Source organism: Scardinius erythrophthalmus, assembly GCF_964197995.2.
Source record: "Scardinius erythrophthalmus genome assembly, chromosome: 10".
NCBI classification, from domain to species: Eukaryota; Metazoa; Chordata; class Actinopteri; order Cypriniformes; family Leuciscidae; genus Scardinius; species Scardinius erythrophthalmus.
Genome location: NC_138230.1, coordinates 16,717,606 through 16,740,811, shown reverse-complemented (window position 1 = coordinate 16,740,811; position 23,206 = coordinate 16,717,606). Strand labels below are relative to the sequence as shown.

General features: G+C 37.4%; 2 protein-coding genes across 4 annotated transcripts; both read right to left on the bottom strand.

Moving 5' to 3' along the window:
• Positions 1–1,031: 1,031 nt before the first annotated feature.
• slc52a3-2a (solute carrier family 52 member 3-2a) lies at positions 1,032–11,721 on the bottom strand. The gene is made up of 4 exons (XM_081376043.1): positions 11,584–11,721; positions 3,211–4,272; positions 1,563–1,686; positions 1,032–1,455 (listed from the first exon to the last, which is right to left on the bottom strand). Exons 2-4 carry the CDS (start codon positions 4,227–4,229, stop codon positions 1,246–1,248), a joined length of 1,353 nt encoding a protein of 450 aa, XP_081232169.1. The 5' UTR covers positions 4,230–4,272; positions 11,584–11,721; the 3' UTR covers positions 1,032–1,245.
• slc52a2 (solute carrier family 52 member 2) lies at positions 10,377–22,663 on the bottom strand. 3 transcript variants are annotated; one of them, XM_081376038.1, is made up of 5 exons: positions 22,204–22,663; positions 15,586–15,723; positions 14,584–15,436; positions 13,687–13,810; positions 10,377–13,248 (listed from the first exon to the last, which is right to left on the bottom strand). In XM_081376038.1, the coding sequence occupies exons 2-5, from the start codon at positions 15,713–15,715 to the stop codon at positions 13,039–13,041; spliced, it is 1,317 nt and encodes a 438-aa protein (XP_081232164.1). In that variant the 5' UTR covers positions 15,716–15,723; positions 22,204–22,663; the 3' UTR covers positions 10,377–13,038. The 3 variants fall into 3 exon arrangements, with proteins under 3 accessions (XP_081232164.1, XP_081232165.1, XP_081232163.1); XM_081376039.1 differs by lacking the exon at positions 22,204–22,663 and adding an exon at positions 21,088–21,195 and having other exon boundaries at positions 10,384–13,248; XM_081376037.1 differs by lacking the exons at positions 10,377–13,248; positions 13,687–13,810; positions 14,584–15,436; positions 15,586–15,723 and adding exons at positions 17,196–20,251; positions 21,088–21,203 and having other exon boundaries at positions 22,204–22,640.
• Positions 22,664–23,206: the final 543 nt, after the last annotated feature.

The window sequence follows — 23,206 nt, the reverse complement described above, 5'->3', positions numbered from 1 at the left end:
ATTAAAAGTGAAATGAATAAGGCTGAAGGAAATGCAAATTCATACCTGTACAGTAGAAGGCGCAGCTCAAAGTAACTTTTCAGCTGTCCCGCCATTCTGGATTGAAGCAGAATAGGACACAGAAGTTTCACTCACTTCAGCAATAAATAAAAACACAAATGTCATGTTTAACTAAAGTCATTTTTGCTTATTAATGTGGTTTATTTGGATCATCAGCAAAGACGTTAATTAAGTTAGATTAAATACATTTTAACATATTAAATTGCAGTTTTGCGTAATACCATTAGTTTTTATTTGACTGTTTAATTCATTTTTAAAAATGCTGAAGTGAGATGAGTAAATGCATGCTCAAATTTAGTCAATAATCATCATGTTTACACAGTTCACACAACTCTGCACTTACTCCTGATTCTCTCAACATGGGGGCAGGAGAGGTGTCAATACATGAAAACTTGTGTTGCTTAATTTGTTGTGAATTTAAAAGTAGTGCGTTACTATCAAGAGTAGCGTTAATTCTGCGTTAATTCAAGCTCACAACAGCTGATACACGTCTACCTTTAGGAATATGACGCCTATCACTGTATTCATAAGCGTTTTCAGTATTATCAGCAGCTTTCGCATTTCCCATTTTGTTGAGGGGACAAATTAAAAACCTTCCTGATTTTTCTCCAAAGTAAGAAATCCAATGTATGTTATGTTTCACTTATACATTCTGTGAGATTTTACTGATAAAAAAATAAGAATAATTTTAAGACATTCTGAAACTAACTTACAGAGGTCCCCTAGTAGGCTAACCCTCTGCTCATGAGTGAGAAGAACTCATCTAAATGAACTATATTCACTGTAGACTGTTACTGCCTCCTAGTGGACATTTGATGATTCTGGCAAAACTGGCATTGAAAATAGGACTCTAATCATGAACCCATGTTCATTAAAAAAAAAAACATGGACAAGCCAGCAAATAAAAATAATAATAATAAGTCAGCATAAAACACTTTACAAATATTGCAAATAAAAAAAAAGTCAGCATAAAAAAAACTTTTTTTACATTGTTTTTTACAAACGTTATTGTAATAAACATATCTGAATAGCATGCAAAAACAATTGACATTGAAAGCAAGATTATTTTACATTAATTAAAATATTTGATATTAGTTTTAAACAATTTCCTTTTCTGACAAAAATTCGAATACAAAATTGTAATATTTTACATATGCTCAGCATTTTTTTTACAGATCCCATTTTTCATTGACAATTAGTGTTACATGGGTCACCTGAGGTGAAAAATTCAAATACATTGACCAAAGGAAACATAGTCACTGCCCCCAACATTGAGCCCAACTGCACTACAGCTCCACACCACACAAGAGCGCTGTGGCCTTCATCTCGCAAGATAACAGCAACAATCACCTTTACGTAGGATAGGATGAAGATAAAAAAGAACCACGCCAACACCTGTAAAACAAAGTATTACTAAATATACAAAAAGAAACAATAATATAGATCAAGGAAATATGCTTCCTATATAAGATATAAACAAGTAATTGGTCCCCAATACTCACAATAATGATGGCTCCAGAGGTCTCATTAACTAGCAGTGGACAGGGACTCAACACAGCCATGCTCATAATGAAAACTCCAATTAGAGAGCCAATAGAAGTGAGAACTCCCATCAGCACTAAAGACCTGTTCAGAATGTAACAAAGAGTTGAGGAAGAGTTAGTTAATTGTGTTAATAGCCAAAATGTGCAAAATCAAATCTATCCATCCATCAAGTGGAGTCTGGTGTTACTGCAAATCGACATCCAGGATAGGCCAAACTGAAGTCCGGATAAATGGAGAATGGACCTTCTCATCTGGACCTTTTGATTTCTGTCTATCACTGATTTAGCAAATTGTATGAATGTGACTAAGAAAACTACACTTTTTGAGTAAGCATGTGGTGGCCAACTTAAAGTTGTTAACTCTTCATCCTTCATCCCATACAAAGATTGGAACTGGTGCACTGTAAACCCTAACGCTCAAAATAATTAATTGGTTTGAGTAGGACAAACTTAAATTAAACTAATTAGTTCAGTCACATTAACTTTTATGAGTATTTTGTTCTTACTTTTTCTTTCTTTCAAGTTCACAGGACTGATAGATTTTAGGTAAACTGACAGTTTCATTGTTTTGAGTTTTATGAAATGATTGCTTTTAATTTAGACCAACTTAAGTTTGACTGAAACTGGGCTGGGATTTCTATTTCCCAGCATGCTTTGCCCATGGCACTCGTAAATGCTAACATAATGTTTTTGTGTGTGTGTGCAAGATTAATGTTACGTGGGAGATTTAGCAGTGATTAATGTTATGCTAATTTAGAAGAATTTCTGTTCATGTTGGTTTTAGGAGAGTTACGAGTTTAGGCTTGGTTTGAGAGCAAGTATGATACAAGCTTAATATTGCTGCACTGATACAACAAGTGCTATTCCCTGCTATTGTTAACATGTTAGCAAATTAGCAAGTTAGCATTTATTGAACTAGCTTGTTATAGCTAGCTAAGAAATAAAAATGTTCACATATAGGTTACATGAAAGTTTTAAGTTAAATGTATGAATTAGTGTACGCAAACATTTCAAGTTAAAAACAAGTAAAATGTATGAGTACAAATAAAAAATCTGCCAGTTCTGCTTACTTAAACTTTTGAATTTCGTAACTTAAAAATTGAGGCAACTGATTGCCTTAATTTTTTTGAGTTTTGCCAACTTATTCGTAATATTGCAAATAATTGAGTATAAGAATACTAGAATAATGAAATATTCAAATATTCAAATTAAAAACATGACTAAATTCATAGTAATCTCAGTCTAAATTTTAGGATCATTTTAAATTGAAATCAGCATGGAGCTAGAATAATAAAAATAAAAAAAATAAGTTAACTATCTGTCTGTCTGTCTATATTTAAAACTTTTAGCCTTTCTCAAGCCAACATCCAAGTTTGTTTTGTCTTAAGTGTCACATGATCCTTCAGAAATCATTCTAATGTCAATGTTGAAAACTTGATTTAAACTTTCATCATTATTTCATGTGCACATATTTGTGTGGGAAGTAGCCTTGTAAAAAGCATGATACAATATTGTAGAGCTACAATATATAATCAGATATTGTTTAAAAGAACAAAGAAATCACATTACAACCTATGAAATGATTGTTTTTCAAGATGTAGCTCACCTTTGAGTGTAAAACATGGTGATGAAGCAAGCTATAGGATTGGCAACATTCGCCATAGTGGCTGACCAGTGATAGGCCTGGTCTCCATATGGTAAACATGCGTACGACTGCACTGACGGCAAGCCAGTATTGGTCAGAGCGTTTACCCATGCTAGGATAATGTAGATGTACACTACTTGTGTCCACGTGTACCTCCCGGTCCCAAACGTGCTCCTGGGCTTCTCAACAATCTTTTGAGAACGCATCATTGGCTTCTGTTCAGATCTCTTGTTTCTCCTGAGGGATATATGGTCTCCATTTCCATTTGTGTTATTGGAGTGCTCTCGAGCCACAGCTGGATGGTAGTTCAAAAGTAAGAACGCCACTAAACAAACCACCATCATAGCAGCCAGGAAGAAAAAATAAGCTTCAACTGAAAAGTTAGCTGGTTGGTAGTGAGGCACGAGGTAGTTAGCGTCTCTTTCTGACTCATTAAGATGCGTTTCATTGGATCTGAGGATTTGAGATGCATTTACACATTCCATCACACCTACACCCTGAACCATCGCCATTAAAGCTGGGACAAGACCGCTCAGGCCTTCCCCTATATAATAAGTCATGAGATACTCCGCCTTGAGCTGCGCCATGAAGGGAAGGAACGTCACAGAAGAAGTGCAGTCCACTATGGAGATGAAGAAGATGAGGAGCAGGAGAGGAAGGCTGCACTCCACACCTTGCACTGCTACCGTCTCACTCCAGAAGAAAGCCAGGAAGAAGCTGGCCAGTATCCCGAAACCAACAATAAAATAAATAACCGCTGTCTCGTTGAGAGTTCCTGGGCGGAAGCGGTGCATTAATGTGATAAACAGAGGTCCGATGTTGGCAATTTGGACAATAACAGAGAGGTAGGAGGGAAGGTACCAGCCCTCCGGTACATGTGGAACGATTAAAGGAAGCTCCACCCACACACCACAGATAGTGACCCAGGAGCCCATGCCAAACAGACTGGCCAAAACATGGGTGAGGATGGACGTGGCCATGATGATTTAGATCAGTATCCCTAAGAATTCATAACCTAAATGTCTTCAGGAAAGAAAAACGATACAGTTAGTAACCAACAGAATCATCATTATTAATGGTATAGTTCACCCAAAAATCAATATTCTGTCATTATTTACTCACTCTCAAGTTGTTCCAACCCTGTATGAATTTATTTCTTCTGCTGAACACAAAAAAATATATATTTCAAAGATTCTGGGTAACCAAATAGATGTTGGGCCACGTAAGCCACGTTTCCACCACAGGAACTTTCCCCAGGAACTAGGGACTTTGGGATGGTACTCCTTAAACCAGGGTCTAAATGAAGTTCCAGGTAAATATTTCCCCCTCCAAAAGTCCATTCTCGCAAGGTAGTACTTTTTCAAAGTTCAGGAGCTTTCAGGGGTGGGACTTTGGCGCTGAACATGCCGCATTTTGATTGGTTGAGCATTTTACTTTAACCACAATCTGTTGCAGTGCGTGCAGTAACAGTTGTTTGCTATCCAAATCAACAATGGAGTTGAAAAAATACGACGATGGACCGACGACGAGGTTCAGGCTTAACTAGACTTAAATTCAGAGGATGAAATTCAGCGGGATCTGTAAAGTAGCACGCAGTCCTACGTCACCGGTCTATTTGCCTAATCTTTACAGTACTTTAGACCGGGGTGGAAACACAGACAGCAACAGGTCTGGGGGAAAAAAAGTTCCTGGGACAAATTGTTAGGGGTAATTTCAGTGGAATTATGGAAATAGTATGGAAAAGAAACATACTATGGAAGTCAATGCAGTGGTGTAGTCTACGTGATACGCAGGTACGCCGTATACCCACTAGAAAAGGCCAAGGATTTCCGTATACCCACTTAAAAAAGCGTGAGGATACGTAACAACTTCGTTTTGTGTCAGAACTTTCACACTTTCATTCATAAATTCACCCCGTCTGTGTTTTCGAAGCGACACAGATCGAATCGCGGAATCCAGTCACAAATGGAACTTGCTATATAAAGCAGAACGTCATGGAATTTTTTGAATGAATAAATCTAAAGTAGGGCTGTACAATGAACCAAATCTCGGCGGTATATTACAGTATACTCACTACAAAAAACTAGACTACACCACTGAGTCAATGGGACCCAACAACTGTTATTTTTGTGTTCAGCACAAGAAAGAAGTTCATACAGGTTTGGGACAACTTGAGTGTGACTTGAGGTTTCATTTTTGGGTAAACCATTCCTTTAACCAACAGAATGTCATTCAATAATGAAAGCAATTATTTTTGCAACTCCACTTGGTGCCACTAGTGGAGGAGAAATTACACACTTCATCTTTAAATGCGAAATTTGGTACAGATAAGTTCTTTCAGCTGTAATGTCAGAAAGGTTCATCATTATGCCCTCAAGCAAAACATTTAATCTAAGGGCACTCCAGGCAGATGAACCCTTCATTGAGTGCACTTTCATTTCAAACAAGAATCATCTGCTAAAGTAAAGTTAATCAGTAACATCCAAACAGCGACTGGAGCATTGTCTAACTAACACTTTGATGCTCTGCCAATGTATTTTAAGAACAAAGTCAGGAAGAAGGGCTATCAAAGTACAAATCAGAGAGCAGTTATAGCAGGAGGTTTGTAGGTTTCTAGGTGGGTTTGGGCCACACTGCTCCAAAACTGTCATAGCAATAGCATTAAAACAATATACAGTACACATATGCACGGAAACTTTAAAATGTATATGAATGTATAAGGAAATTTGAGCATTCAATTTCATGTCAGCCACGTAACTATGAATAGGACAACCTTTTATTTAGTGCAACAAAATTGGTCTGCAAAAAGTGGGACAGAACTTTGATCAGAAGTGAACAGAAGCTAAAACAAAGGAAAATAAGGTAGGCTACATCAATGTGGGGGGAAAAGAGAATATATTCACTTCAAAAGTATTTTAAAACATTAACAAATATATGCAACGATTATAAACACAAACCTCTTAAAAAACGATTTTTGCATCTTTTTGTTGAAAGTGTTTGCATTTATTGCCCAGATTACTTTTGAGAAAACATTATTATCCTAATGAATGAATAAGCAATGTTTCTACAAGTCAAAAGTGCATTGAACACAGTAAGCGTTTTAATATCCGCAAAGTAAACTTTCCATCATTCATTCCATGTTCTGTTGAACTTTAGCACTTTTGTGTAGTCTGTGGATGATAACAAGGTGATAATTGGACATCCCATCTGCTCCAAGACATGATTAAATTATGCAGAAAATGCAGTGCTAGGCTACATATTTTGCTGTTACTGTATTGTGACTCTTAGTTTATTTGTCATTTTGGAACTCATATTTATGCTGTTTTTGGTTGTCGGTGTCATTGTGATTTGAGTATTTGGCTAAATTATTAGGTCTGTGTCCATCGCTGAGTTAGCGAGTAGGTAACAATATTCGGTTACTCATTTATCAAAATTCATGATAATTGTGTGTGTGTGTGTGTGTGTGTGTGTGTGTGTGTGTGTGTGTGTGTGTGTGTGTGTGTGTGTGTGTGTGTGTGTGTGTGTGTGTGTGTGTGTGTGTGTGTGTGTGTGTGTGTGTGTGTGTGTGTGTGTGTGTGTGTGTTCAATATTCAATATTGACATATTCTGTTTACTTTGTTTCGAGAAGAGGCGAGAATCCTAAAGCAAGCAAAGTTTATTAAAGCTAAGTTGATTCTTAGCAAAAAACACTTTGTTCTTTCAAAATGATATGTGCTCATTAATGTGTAATTACTTCTACCAACTAATCAAGTATTCTCGTAAGCGTAGAATCTGCCATTTAGAATAAATACGAGCGATTCGCTTGAATGGCGGCAGCCATGTTGCACCTCCATCTTGAAAATACATTAGCCAAAGAGGGACATACCTGGAAATTCAAGCTTCGCCTTTCGCGTTTTGACACTCAGCGGCACCGTGACGAACGCAAGGGGGAGATTACTCGCGACTACCGGCAGATTTGAAATTATACGGCCACTGTAGGAGTTAAAACGCCCTCGGAATGGGAGGGGCTAGAAAGCAATATTCAGTTGGTAGTCATAAACAATTTCACCGCTAGCTGGGAGAAAATCCTACACAGTGTAGCTTTAAAAAAACACAAACAGTCACAGATAATCCAGTCCTGGAACAGAAGACAGAACTATAATCCACACAAGGGAATCAGGAACATAATCCAAACAGAGAAAGCAGGAGCACAACAATTTAGAACACACACATGAGGAACAACGACTGACAAAACACGACTGAAACACAAGGGTATAAATATGCAGGGATCACAAGGTCCCAGGGACAGGTGAAGGATATTAGTTACTATGGTAAAAAAAAAAAAAAACTATAAAAAAACTAACAAGGTAGGCAATAAAAACAAAGAAAACTGGAGCTAAACACAGGAAGACAGATCACAGGAACAATGGGAACAAAACTAAATTTAGAGTCAAACTAAAGAGAGTCAATTAAACAAGTTCCATACAATTCACATAAATGACAGTGCAACTAGGTTATACACAACTTTATTGTGATTATTATTGATTGTCATAAGCAACAAATATTTATCAGGTAAAATATCAGATGTGACATACATATAGTAGATGCAATGGTCCATTAATTATGCAGCATATAGAGCAGTTATTAACAGAAATTAACAGAAAGGAGTATGTAGCAATGAATAAAGTAAATTAGAGAAAAAAGTTATGAAAAAAGTTCATAATAACATGCAAAATCTGACAGGTACTCACATGATCTGAGGCTGATCATATGGACACAAAGTCCTGTACAATGAGAGAAATGTGTCTTATATCCTCTGCATGAGTGGGTGTGCCCATTCTAGCCAACTATGGCACCTGTCTGTTGATGTTTTATTAAGGAAACGGATAACGGGATAATGTGTAATTTGTAGATGATATATTACAATGGAAGTATGAAAGTCAGAAAAACCTGAATCATACATTTTATAAAAATGCAATAGTATATGTGTACTGTAGCATGAGCTGTTTTCTTGCATGAATGTAAAACACAATGTGCCTTTGATAGACAGACCAATCTCAGCTTCAGTAAAAGTTTAACTATGACCACCATGTTATGCAATAGTGTACTAAAAAGGTGACTTAAAACAAGTGCTGAATATTGTTGAAAAATACATAGCGTGGTCTAGTGTAGCGTTACATAGTTTATAAATTAAGCTTTTTATAGTTTATATAAAATATTTGTTTAAAATAGTGTTGTTAACACTATTATTGACATATTATTTTCCAAATAATGTTAATAACATCATCCATACTTTTCTATGAACCTACTGACACCAACATTAGTACAACTAAAACAACTGCTGTAATAAATGATCATGGTTAAAGGGTTAGTTCACCCAAAAATTAAAATTATGTCATTAATGACTCACCCTCATGTCGTTCCAAGCCTGTAAGACCTCCGTTCATCTTCGGAACACAGTTTAAGATATTTTAGATTTTGTCCGAGAGCTTTCTGTTCCTCCATTGAAAGTCAATGGACGGCACACTGTTCACGTCCAGAAAGGCAATACAGACATCATCAAAGTAGTCCATGTGACATCAGTGGCTCAATCTTAAGTTTATCAAGCGACGAGAATACTTTTTGTGCGCAAAAAGTAAACAAAAATAACGACTTTATGCCACTATTCATTTCCTTCTCTCTGTGCCTCGAGTGAGTTCGCGTAGTGTTTCAGCGTAGCGCGTACTGTGTTGTACGTCACACGCATCACACATGACCAGCGTCGGCCAATAGTGAGCCTACATGTGACGTACAACACAGACGCGCTGCGCAAAAACACTACGCGAACTCACTCGAGGCACAGAGAGAAGGAAATGAATAGTGGCATAAAGTCGTTATTTTTGTTTACTTTTTGCGCACAAAAAGTATTCTCGTCGCTTCATAAACTTAAGATTGAGCCACTGATGTCACATGGACTACTTTGATGATGTCTGTATTGCCTTTCTGGACATGGACAGTATGCCGTCCATTGACTTTAAATGGAGGAACAGAAAGCTCTCGGACTAAATCTAAAATATCTTAAACTGTGTTCCGAAGATGAACGGAGGTCTTACGGGCTTGGTACGACATGAGGGTGAGTCATTAATGACATAATTTTAATTTTTGGGTGAACTAACCCTTTAATTGACTAAACACATGCATGGACACACAGACAAGTATCCGAGGACACACAGAAAATAGGAAGATTCTAGGATTTCAATATTAGGTGGGCTCAGCCCCCAATGACAGTATGATTTAGAAAAATGAATGTAATATGAACTATATTGGCAAAAGTTTTGGGACACCTGCCTTTACATGCAGATGAACTTTAATGACATCCCATTCCTCTACTTTATTTTGGCACAATGCAGTAAGGTAAGCATCGTTCTCCTGGCAACCGCCGAACCCAGACTCGTCCATCGGATTGCCACATCGGATTCGTCACTCCAGAGAACACGTCTCCACTGTTCTAGAGTCCAGTTGTGGCGTGCTTTACACCACTGCATCCGACGCTTTGCATTGTACTTGGTAGATGTAAGGCTTGGTTGCAGCTGCTCGGCCATGGAAACCCATTCCATGAAGCTCTCTACGCACTGTTCTTGAGCTAATCTGAAGGCCACATGAAGTTTGGAGGTGTGTAGCTATTGACTCTGCAGAAAGTTGGCAACTTCTGCGCCTCAGCATGTTCTGACCCCGCTCTGTGATTTTACATGGCCAACCACTGTGGCTGAGTTGCTGTTGTTCCCAATTACTTCCACTTTGTTATAATACCACTAACAGTTGACGGTGGGATATTTAGTAATGAGGAAATTTCACAAATGGACTTATTGCACAGGTGGCAACCTATCACAGCACCACGCTTGAATTCACTGAGCTCCTGAGAGCCATCCATTCTTTCACAAATATTTGTAGAGGCAGTCTGCATGCTTAGGTGCTTGATTTTATACAACTGTTGCCATGGAAGTGATTGGAACACCTGAATTCAATGATTTGGAGGGATGTCCCAATAATTTTGGCAATATAGTGTATTATTTGTACAGTAGGATATGCATGAACAATACAGTAGGTTCTAATCTATTTGTGTCATAACAAGGACTGACATTTGTAGATGCCGTATACAAACACGGTGATGAAGTCAAAGGTAATCTTTAATAAATCTACAGGCAGGTAAATCCAAACAGAGAACAGCTTTCAACACAGGTAACGTGACTCGACAACAATGAACAGAAACAAAGGAACTTAAGTATATGCAAACAAGGATAATTAACGACACACCTGAACTAAATGGCGAAATCCAATCAATAACCATGACAATCAGTTCAATTCAGGAAGATGGTGCAAACTGAAAAAACAAAGTCCAAATGGTGTGTGACTGTGGCAATATGAAATCAATCCCCCAATACTGATTTCATTATAAATCATTTTAAATAATCAGCTTATAATCATTCATATTTATTAAGAACATAGACAAACCTTATATTACTAGATTGGCAGTATGTTTATTCTGTCCAGTATTAAATCATTCCTTTTTTTCTTCTTCTTTTTTTCTGTTTATTTAAAAAAACAGCACATGAATCTGTAATTCAAAGTTGCATCAAAACCACAATTGCCTTTACTCTAATGCTAATAAATGTATGTCACAATCAGCAGCTGGATCATTATTTAGTAGGATGAAATCAAATAGGTGAACACACATAATGTGTCTCTTTCTCTGACATTCACTCTTATAAGTTAAAATGCAGAGATGCAAACACATCAGAGGCGAAAATTGTATATGTATATATATGTATACACACACTATTATAAACTATTTTGAACTCTACATTTGTGCAGCAAAACAATCTACATCGTTCAAAATGTACCATGATTTAATGGAAGATTTCAGTCACCTGGTGGAAAACACTTTTCACATGAAAATTAAATTTAAGTTTTCTTCACGTGATTTGCTTTTGGATTTAGGCTATTATAAAATTAATATCATGGCAAATTTTAGTTAGCCTACTGAGGTACGAAGCAGGCCTATACCACGTGTAGCCGAAGGTCTAGAAAGTCTTATTATTATTGCTAAATGTGAAATAAAAATGAAATAAAATAGCATCGTGATCTTTTTCTAAAGTAGCCTATGCCTGTCTTCATTGCTGTGAGGCGCTCCATTTTCGAAGGAGGAAACAAAACAACTGTGTGATGATGAGGGATAATATGCAGCCAAAACTTTTTGCAGTCGACGATGAACCGTCTTGTGTCGCCCCCCATCATATTACGTGAACTGCATTTATAACAAACAACTAAACAGAGGCAGATGCCATGACAATCTATTAATAAATGTATTGTACACACCTTTTCTTTGCCTCTGACGCTGGCGCTGTTGCGGAATGCGGAGTGAGGAACAGGCAGACTAAACGAAGCAATTCCAAGAGGGTCCTCACACCATCGGTGCGCGGGCCCTAATAACGCAGACTAGGAGCCGAAGCCTGCCGACGTTTTTATATGAGGAAGGGGTCTGAGACGATCACGATTTAGAGATTATCACACATTTTTATGGCTGGGTGGAACATTAGGGGGGCTAAATCTCTAATTTGAGCCTATGTGCCCCAGAATAAGCTTTGTTTTCATACCAGTCACAACATTCCACTTTTGTTGAAAGAACCATTTATTTACAAAGCTGTGAGACCTCATAACAATGCCATATTAAAAATGGCATGAGAAAAAGTGAACATAAAAAAATAGCATATAATAGTTCTATGATGTCATAATATTTTCAGCCCCCTCAACCCCAATGTCACTGAAGACATCTTTATATTTGTATAGCCTATTCAAAGTTTCCAAAGCATGATAATACTACTATGCAATGTTAATAAAACAGGTTTTAAATAAAGGCTTTCATCAGAGATGTCAGGAATGCATCTGAATTCTTATTTCAAAAATAATAATACATAGGCCTACATAAAATAAGTGACAACAGCAGCTGGAGAATCCATGAGATTAATCGTAAATTAAAATACTGGCCTCACATCTAAAATAATCTAAATCAAAAAGGTAAAACATGGCAGCATCACACATGTCAGATATTACAGGTTTGACATGTTGTCGACTTGGACTTGTGTACATTAAAACTAAAATTTTAACGGATAAACAAAACTAGATATTCAGCAGAGAGACAAGGTTGTGTGTCTAGATCTAAATCCAACTGTAAGACGCCATTAACATGGATGTGGCAATGCACATTTTTTGCTTGTGGTCAACTAAACAGTTTAATCTTAGAGTCATTGAAAAAAGTTTTACCTGATTTTACCTCATCAACAATGATCAGCTTAATAATAAACAAATGCTGTGTATAATACTACACGGATTAAACATATAGTATAAGTCTACTCATGGGCATAGTGTACATTGTAGCTAAAGATCGATGAGATTCCTGGGCTAAACATTTGCTGACATGCTGATATAGAGGCTTTCTGTTATAAAATCAGGCCTGCTCTGATTTCCAACCACAAATGTCTTGTCTTGTCGTATGAAAACAGTTAATCTAGAATAAGGTGTTCAAGGTGTTCACACACACACACATTCAAAGTGACTCATGTATCAACCACATATTCTTCACATTCTCAATGTGCCATCAGGTAACGCAAAGATTTGCTATGTGATCAAGAGCAGCTCAGTTTGCATTGACATTAACTTGAAATGTCCTGTGAAGGCATCAGCTTTACCACCTCTTTTCATCGTAGATTCCCACGTGAAGAGATACCTGCTATATAAAGGCATGGCGTGAATGTAAACTCAAGTGTTGAATTATTAACTGCAGACATCAATGCAGTCCTGGGCTCTCTGAAAGACCTGGTACACACTGACTAAAGGGAACATTGTAAAGGCTCCGATAAGAGAGCCAGCCTGGATGAAGACTCCGCACCAGAGAAGAGCTGCATGTCCTGCTTCATGAAGCAGAGTCCCAACTATCACCTTCAGGTAAGAGAACAGGCCAGTGAAGATGATCCAGGACATGATCTAAATGGTAAAAGTATAACAGGCTTTGATTAAAAAAGATACAGTTTCATAGAATTACTGTATTTACAGATAGTTTGTGTATTATGTGTGGTAAATGAATGGGTGATTGTGGTCAGGAATTACTTTTTTTTAGTGTAAATCAATCATATATATATATATATATATATATTCATATTGCTATAATGACAATTTTTTTAAATAATTATCTTTACTTGCAGATTTTAAGGTTTAGGATTACTTTTGACTCTTTTTTTATCAGATCTTTACAGATGATAAAATAATCAGAGTGTGGTGAATCACTAAACAGTGACTGGCACTTTTGCATGTGGTATTTGCACATGGTATTTCAGTGGTGTAGTAAAGAGCACTTTCAACATTTTAAGAGATTCATTCTTAGTAAGTTCCTCTTCCACCCAGTAATGGGATAAAGTCACTAACCACTAAAGCGACTCCAGACTGACTTCCTAAAAGTGGTGGGCAGGGGCTAAGTGCTGCCAAGGCCATGAGATAGGCTGCAAAAATACCGCCTACTAGTGACATCATACCAAGACCAACACTGGACCTGTAATGAAACCTTAATTTCAGTTCTAAAATCAACTAAATTAAAGGGTTAATTCACCCAAAAATGAAAATTAGCCCATGATTTTCTCACCCTCAAACCATAGGTGTTTATGACATTCTTCTTTCAGACGAATACAAAAAATTTCCTGGCTCTTCCAAGCTTTAAAATGGGAGTGAATGGCAGTTTATGTTTTGAAGTCCATCAAAGTGCATCCATCCATCATAAAAGTAATCTACACGACTCTGCAGGGGTTTTTACACTCCCGTTTTTACACCTCCGTTTTAAAGGCCTTCTGAAGTGAATCGATGAGTTCGTCATTACGTTGTGTGTCGGGTCAGGGGTTAGTCTTCCTGCCGAAAGCTAGTTATTTTAGTTGATAAAGTTTGAAAATATGCATATTTTTATTACACAAACACTTCAGAAGGCCTTTATTAACTCCCACAGAGCCGTGTGGATTAATTTTATGATGGATGGATTCACTTTGATGGATTTCAAAACATAAACTGCCATTCACTGCCATTATAAAGCTTGGAAGAGCAAGGACATTTTTTTATATAACTCTAATTGTATTCGTCTGAAAGAAGAATGTCATATACACCTAGGATGACTTGAGGGTGAGTAAATCATGGGGTAATTTTCATTGTTGGGAGAACTAACCTTTTAACAACACTTACATCACACAATTCAATGACAAATTGTACAGGAGCAGAATTTAAAAAACAGGAACACTAAAATGTACACCAAAAACTCAACAAGAACATTAACTCACTTACCTAAGTAGGACAAACATGGCCACAAAGCAGGCCAGAGGGTTTGCAATGTTGCCCAAGACGACAGAGAGGTGAAAGGTCATGGTGCCATAAGGCAGACAGGAGAAACTCTGTACTGACGGCAGCACGCCGTTGGTCAAAGCATTGGATATTCCTAATAACAGGAGCAGATAGACATTGCGTGACGTCCAGAAGGCCACAACAGGTGCCTGTTTTTCAACTTCAACTTGTTCCTCAGAAACAGGCGAACTTCCATTTTGTAAAGGGTGTACCTCTTCCTCCATTTTCACTGTTTCCTGCTCAATCTTCGGGACTTCCTCTGCCACAGTCTGGGACACCACTCTGTACGTCAGAGCCACGAAACAGAAGGCCGAAAACGCCAGCATCACGGACAAGAACCAGAAGAAGTTTTGGGCAGGGAAGTTTTCTTTGAGATAGTGGGGCTCTGTGCCGTTGGACGTCTTAACGCACTCTAGTTTCCCTACACCCTGCCCCAAAGCAACTACACAGGGAAAGAGTGCGCTAAGACCCTGTCCGACGAAGAATGTCCGGATGTATTGCGAGGGGTAACGGAACATGAAGGGTAAGAAGGTGACATTGGAAGTGCAGCAGACAAATGCCAGTATAAAAGTAAGCAGCAGGAATGGGACAGACCTGGACTCTCCAGCGACCGTGACCACCTGGGACCAAAAGAGAGCAAGAAATGCAGCTGCAACCACCGCTAGCACTTGTATGATGTGAATGACCACACGTTCATTTAGCTGTCCTGGAGCAAAGTGGTGGGTTAAAGTGACAGCCACTGGACCCAAATTCCCAAATGCAATCAGCACTGAAATATAGGCTGGTAAGTTCCACCCTATAAAGAAAGGACATGTTTTAAATTCTACTGTTGTCAGGATAATAAATACAGCATCTACTAGGTACAACTGTGGGACACATTAAAGTTTTATTCAAATAAGTTACTATGGTATAAGTAAAAAAAAAAAAAAAAAAAACACTAATTACCTTCAGGTAATTCACCAACAACAACCGGCAGTTCAACCCATAATGAGTTCACAGAGATCCATGAGCCCATTCCAAACAGGGCCACCAAAATGTGTGTAACGATGGCATGATTCCACCACGTATCTGCCATTTATACGTCTAGGAAAAGGGCACGGGTAAGTTAGAACATTGCACGTTTCCTATTTCTCGTGAATAGGAATGAACTGATAATTCTTGTGATTATCAGTGCTCACTTAAACTCCGTATTCACTTGCAATGAGATATAAAATATACATTTAGTATTTTAATTTTAAAATATGAAAACAAACTGTTTAAAACAAATGTGTTAAAACAATATACAGTCAAATCAAAGATTATTCAGACGCCAGATATAATTTTGTATATTTTTTTACTAGTGAGCGCAGGACACTATAGTTCATTTATGTAAGTGAGGATAGCAAAATAAAGTAAACTGTGACATATTTTACCCAAACATTCTTCATACAGTGGACTACCAGGAAAACATATAAAAATTTGGGACCAAAAATTATTCAGACACTTTGACCTAACCATGTTTTGCTTAAGTGTTTTTTCTTTAATGGCTAATGCAACCTTTTTACACCACAGATTGAACACTTGATTGAACACCAAGCATTGCTTGGTAAATTGGTTGACCTAAATTAGTATTATCTAATTGTGTACTTAAATTTAACAGCTGACAGCTATTCAACCTAATTCATTTGTGAGACTTATTGTCATATTTTATTACCATTTTCTAAACTTTAGCGAATAAACTGTGATCATGTGAGAAATGTTGAAGGTGTTGGAATAAATTTTGGTTTGTGTGTGTGTGTGTGTGTGTGTATGTGTGTACTTGTACAACTATCTTTGTGAGGACCAGTTTGAGTTTTAGACCATTGGAGTGAGGAAAAAGAAAGTAAAGTGAGGACATTTTGGCCGGCCCCTTTAAAGGCCTGTTTGAGGGTCAAGACTTGGTTTTAGGGATAAGGTTATAATTAGGTTAAGGGTAGGTTTAGGGTAAGGGTTCGGGTTAGGCACTTAGTTGTGATAGGTAAGGTTAGGGTTAGCGGCTAGAGATTGTGTCAATGAATGTCCTCATAAAGATAGATGTACAAGAGAGTGTGTGTGTGTGTGTGTGTGTGTGTGTGTGTGTGTGTGTGTAATGAAGTGTATCTATAAACTTTCTCAGTTTAAATGAACAGTACTGCCAAACAACAGAGAAATATGAGATGCTGCAGGGCTTTTAAACGGTTTTAAAGAAAAAGACACGTAACATTGGCTTAAAAAAAAGAAAAGAAAAAGGGTGGAAAGGGAAAATAAATTAAATATTGGCTAGTATTTAAGGTCTAGTAAAACGTACAGTCTAAGGTCAGTAAAACTTTACTGCAAGTGGAGGATTCTTTACTGAACAGAAAGTTTAAAGACCATAATTTATTTTAAAAAGATTTAGAAAAAGTAATTTATAACATTATAAATTATTTAACTGCACTTTTTCCTCAACTGAATGCATCCTTGGTGAATAAAAGTACATGTTTGATAGTGATTCCAAACAATTATATACATTTATATAATATATACATATTATATCAATATAGTCAGATATATGGAGTAAGCTATACAATATAAATATAATAGTTTTATTATTGGTAATAATAAGATGATTGTCATTGTTGGTTGTAGAAGTAAAAGTTGTATTGTTGTTTAATAAAAGTCAGGACAAGTAGGTTTCTAAAAACTGTTTTATTCTGTAATGTAATTTCTATAAAAACATATGTCGAAAAACAATTAACTAATGAACTATTTTGATACGTATAGAAAAAAAGGAAAAAAAAGTCTAGCAATCTCTTAGGTATATGAGATCGAGCTTATTAATAACAAAACATCTGAGAACAAAAATCTTATCCATATGCAGAAAAATGAAATCAAGAAACTAATGCAAGTGTCATTTATTCAGTAGAATTAAAACACAATCAAATAAACTCAAAGTTCTCCCTGTAACAAGGGCCGAAAACATTTCTTTTCTTTATATCAATATTTCTTTGTTGAGTTTGTTGACCAGTGGCTGTACTTTGAGGGTCTGATGATGTTGTTTGCATCAGGGTCTCTTGAATCTCTGTATGATCAAGCACAGTTTCACCTGGTGGTGTAACTATAACTCTCTCATTTGGCAAGATGTCCTTCAGTGTAGAAACCATGTCATTCAAAGAGAAACCCATGTGATTTAGCTTTTTGTCTCTGGAACCCAAGATGCTCTTTTGGTAGTTCAGCTCACAGCGAATAACCTCTCGTGTATGTGCATGGTTTGCACCTTGTAGTTTTGCAAGCAATCGTTCAACATCTTGCTTGCTTTTACATGGGCCGCCATATTTTGAAACCGCTCCAACAATCAATTTCTTATAAATGTGATCCTGAGCTTTTTGCTTTAGTCTAGACACCTTCATTTTTTTTGCAGCATTGAGATTTGCTCCTTCCAAGGTGGAGTAGCGTTTTGACTCTTGTTGCTGCTTTTGAATGGTTTTGGCAGGTGATAATGTGACCGCTGGTGATGTGGGTTCATCTGTCGTCTTTCGGGAAGCAGGTTCTTGTTCTGTCTCTTTGGAAGCGCAACCTTCGGGTTGACTGAGGGTTTTATCCGGCCTGTTCTTCTCATAAGGGTACCCATGACCGAAGGGGTACTCACCCATCAGCTGTGAAAATGTGCAGTTTGCCATTTGAACCGCTATATCCTTAGGCTGATCTTTGCAGTACTCACCGCCAGGTAAGAAATCTTTGAGATTGTCCTCCAGTACAGCTGCGAGGGCTTTCATCATCCTCTGTAAACAAGCTCTCATGAGAGTACCGTACTGGTTCTCAGCATTAGCACGGCAAAATCTGAACACTCCTTCAAAAGTCCCCTCTTGCATTGGTACTTGTAAGAATACATTCACAAAAGCTTCTGGTTGCAAAAGGCAACTGGCATCTTGCGACCATTCCAAGAGCTTGTCATACAGGCAAAGGATGTACCTACTGAAAAGAGGATATTCTCCATCACTCTTCAGAAGCTGCCAAAAGGGTCCCAAGACTTTAAGGTAGACAATAGCAACCACACAGACCAGCGCCTGCAAAGCCTCGTCGTTTGCATCAGCATTGATGCTCTCCAACAGGATATTTGAGTTCGAGTTCTCATTCAGATGCTGCAGGTCAGATACAAAAAGAACAACATCTTCATGATGGTGAATGAGTCCGGCAGCTGCCTCAAAGTAGTTAATGACACGATTCGACCTATTTATAGGTAGTCTGGAAGGGTTTTTTCTCTCAAGGCAAAAAGCAAGCCAGTACCTGCGGTAGTTTGGGTTGGTCTCCTCACTTGGACATAAAATTTCAGAAGCCGTGTGAATGTAACGCGCCACTGCGCTCTCATCGAAGTTGACAAAACTCTGAAATCTGGGATGCTTGTCGCGTCCCAGTTTCTCACCTGTGGTGTTCACGAGATCTCTTCCGAATGACATCATTTGCTGCTCCGTTACATCAATAAGTTCGAAAAGGAATTGGCAGATGTAACGCAGGAAATTCAAAGGTGGCACAAGTGGATGGGTGCTTTCTTTGACTTTGTCATTGAGAGATCTCAGGTTGGCATCTTCCTTCAGCATTGCAGAGAAGTGATTCTGAAGTAGATCCATTGAAGCCAACTTAGCAGCTTCGTTCTTTCCTCCACACACGTCTGCAATCTTTTGCCAAGACAGCACAGAGATATCAAGAAGCGTTACATTGTCGCCCGTGTCACTTCTTGGGTCTTCTTCCACATTTTCTAGTGACTGTATCAATGTTTGATGACTCTGTGATCTCTGTTCCCTTTTTACACTGATCACATGGGGAATTTGCTTTGGTTCACGCTGAAATTGAGTTTTTACAGTGGCATCTGTCTGCAAAATATCAAAGGGTTCATCTTCCTTCTTGACTGCAGTGGTAGGTTTATGCACGGAAATGCTGCGTTTCTTCCTTAGATGTGCTTTGATCATTGCCACCCTTCTGTATTCAATATCATCTGCATCCCCTTCAGGAGCAAGATCAAATGGACTCTGAAGAAACTCATCCAGCAATCCGCGGCTCCGCTTTCGGCTCCTCTGATTGTTGCGGTACTGTATTCTGAAATTCTTGAGATTAGCCCGAAGGAGCTTGTAGGCTTTTTGGATCTTGCCATCATAACAAAATAAAGGCTCAAAGTTACGAATCCAGGAAACTAAGACGACCGGGTCTAATTTCTCTCGTGAAATAAAGTTAGTTAATTCGAGAATTAGGCCGTTTGTAAGACCAGTTAATTTTGCACGATCAGAAAAATCAGACATTTCAAGTAAGTCTCTTCTTCCGATTCCAATACTATCACATATAGGTCCAACAAATTCGAAGTTGACATCCGACTCAAGAAAATTTTCTCTGGCATCTCCAGTTAAGCTTAAAGCTGTCGTGGTGTTTCTCTCAATCAGGCTTTGGAAATCAGCTGACTGAAACATTGGGATAATCTTTTGGAGCCATTGTATTAAATCAACCCATGAAAGATCTTGCTCCTCTCTCATCAGCCCAATCTGGACCAACATGCGGTTTTTCCAGGGCTTTTCATCCAGCTCCAACAGTTCTCCGTAATGAGCACCAAGATAGTCGTCAACAAGCTTGGAGTAAAAATCATCCTCTGCAAAACATGAAACAACAAAACTATTATATAGGGGTCAATTACATGACCTGCCTATTTTTATGTCCAAGTGCATTATTTTATTTAAAATTATTTGATAAATTAAATAGTTTGTTAATTTAGTTTGAATTCATTTTTAGTATATAAAAAAATAAAACATCTTAACATTTTTTCATCTTAAACCCCCAGAATGTCAGGTGGTGCAACTGTCTTGAAACGATTTAAAATGGTGTCTTAATAATAAAACATTTTAAACTAAATACTAAAAAAAACTAATTTTATAAATATCAGTAGTTGGGTTAAGCTGAGTTAACTGAAAAATTTTCCAGCAATTTTTATATTCTCAAATGTCAGGGTGGCACTGCAAATACTGGGTCAGGGTGGCAACTGCAAATATGGCTCTTTTATTATGATTTGACATGGTAATAACAGTAAACCTGATAATGCATTCCAGAGGACCCCAAATGATACTTGTGGCAGAGTGAAAAGATTTGTAGATCTTTCTCAAATACGGGTAAAATATATACATGCTCATTTCAGTATGGGTAGGTTGGTACACTTTCCATGTCAGGTGGTACAACTACAGTATATATACAATACATACATACAACTATTTGGTTGTACCGCCTGACATAAAAAGTAAAAAAACAAAACAAATTTAAACACTTTGAAATGTTATCTAAAAACTGAAACTTGTTTAAACAAACTGTACATGACTCAAAAATATGCATGACATCAGTTGAGAAGATTTTTTTTTTTATGTATAGAAAATGTCAAATGTCAGATTTCTTTTTGATTGCAAGTCATTGAAAAACAAGACAAAAAGTGGTACTCACTGAGCTCAGCAGCAATGGTCATTGCACTCGCACTAGAGGAACCAAAGTCTTGCAGATCCTCCATTGTTGAACATCAAAGTGGCTTGGCTTGTTTTTTAAACCATCCGGCAAGCACACTTCCAAATAAAGGCCAGATAAATGTTTTAGTAATAACGACCAGAGCATGGTAGTCCACAGCTAATCTTAACCGTGCAACAAATATTATTCCTCAGGTTTTTTTTTTTGTTTTTGTTTTTTTTTAATCACGTTACAACAGGAGTACCTGTCTGAGACCGTAATTTTCCTATTAGTATTACAGGATTCTAATAATTTTCAACTGAACAAATTAAACAATTATCTTCCGCCTTTTCAGTCCTTAGATTTACAAAACATATCATATGCAATATATTATAAAGATACTATGGTAACATGGTAAGTTCATGGTAACTTGCTATTAACCAATGCTATCAAATGCTATTTTTACATTGCATATTAATTTTTTCACCATTATTTTACAGTCGTCGTGATAATATTTATAGTAACTACAGTATCTGTGGTTTCCTAGGAAATACATTATGAAAATTACCAGTTGCTCATGTGACAAAAATAGTAGTAGTAAAAGAATGGTGCAAAAGTTCAGTTGCATCACTGCTAACTTTACTAGCATAAATCAAGGTCACACGCTATCAACTGTGCAAGTTATTGGCAAGTTATCCTTAAATAATCAAGGAACATAATGTTCACGCCACATTTGCTCACGCGGCTGCTTTTTGTATTTATATAAATAAAGGGGGAGAGACGTATTATCGACATCCTGATATTATAGACTAAATGTCAATTTTGATTGTTTTGGTTTTACTAGTCAAAAAATCATAAGCACTGGGGCTGAAAACTAGATTATTCGTGGTTTGTTCTCCTTAGCGCGCGAGAATGCACCGTATCGTGAAGTTTGAAAACATGCCGTTTGTGTTGAATTGGTATTTCTGTGGAAGATTGCCATTGATAACACTTTTAAACAGCGTTATTTAGTAAACATGTTTATAACTAATAAGCATTTACAAAAATGTACCAAGGGCAATGCATTTTCAATAGACAACAATAGTACTGCTTAAGTGAGAAATTTCAAAATGTACTCACCAATGTATTGTGCTGCAGCGGTACTATTTGCTTTGTAGTAGATGTAGGTGGTTTGTGTAGCGCGTTTTTCTCTTTGGACCCTTTACAGTATGTAGAGAGAGTGGGGGGTTCCGTTTCGGTAATAACTTTTATGTAAACGGAGGAGCGTCCACTCTACACGATGGACAGAGAATGTCTAATATGCCATGGACTTCACTGTCACGTCACGTGTGCATTTTAGGAGTCGCTGATTGGATATACCCCATTCCATACTTTGGATAAAACGGCTATGCTACATAGATAAAATTCCGCGAAATTGCGAATTGATTATTTCGAACAGTTCGTGTCATTGCGTAACTCCGCAAAGCTTTAAAAACTATCAACAAACCATCCGATCCGTCATAATGAAATCATATATGTAGGCACTTATAGTTGCATATTTTCAGTGCTTTATTTGTAAAGTGGGAGGTCCCGGAGCGCAGAGGGGGGGTGGATCCGGCGACTCAAAACGGGGATTGGAGGTAACGGAACAAAAAAAAAAAATAATAATAATTACACTGCCTACGTAGCTTCTCTGCAGGGACAGCGCCAGCTGAGTGGGTGCTATAGATAGATCATTGACGGGGAGCTGCGCAAAACTTGGCCACTAAATATTTAATATTCAGTTATGTTAATGATCACAATTAAAGTTTTAATTTTATTAAATTGAACAAGTAGGCTACTTAAATAACATTCAGCATTCAATCAAATATTCTAAAAGATGTAGGCTATTATTAATAATAATGTTTATTTATTTTATTACAGATAGAACAAATAAATTAATAATAATGACTGTTATTTCAACAAAATATCTCGTTATTTCGAAATAATATGTGTGCGTGCATCTGTAAATCCGGTGACGCGTGTATTGATTTTTATTAATAAAAACAATAAAGTGTTTTCTCTAAAAGTGTCGACTCAGCTGCAAAGATGAAGTTGACGATCGCCATCTCCGTGTGAACGCACTTATAGAGAGAAATGCACA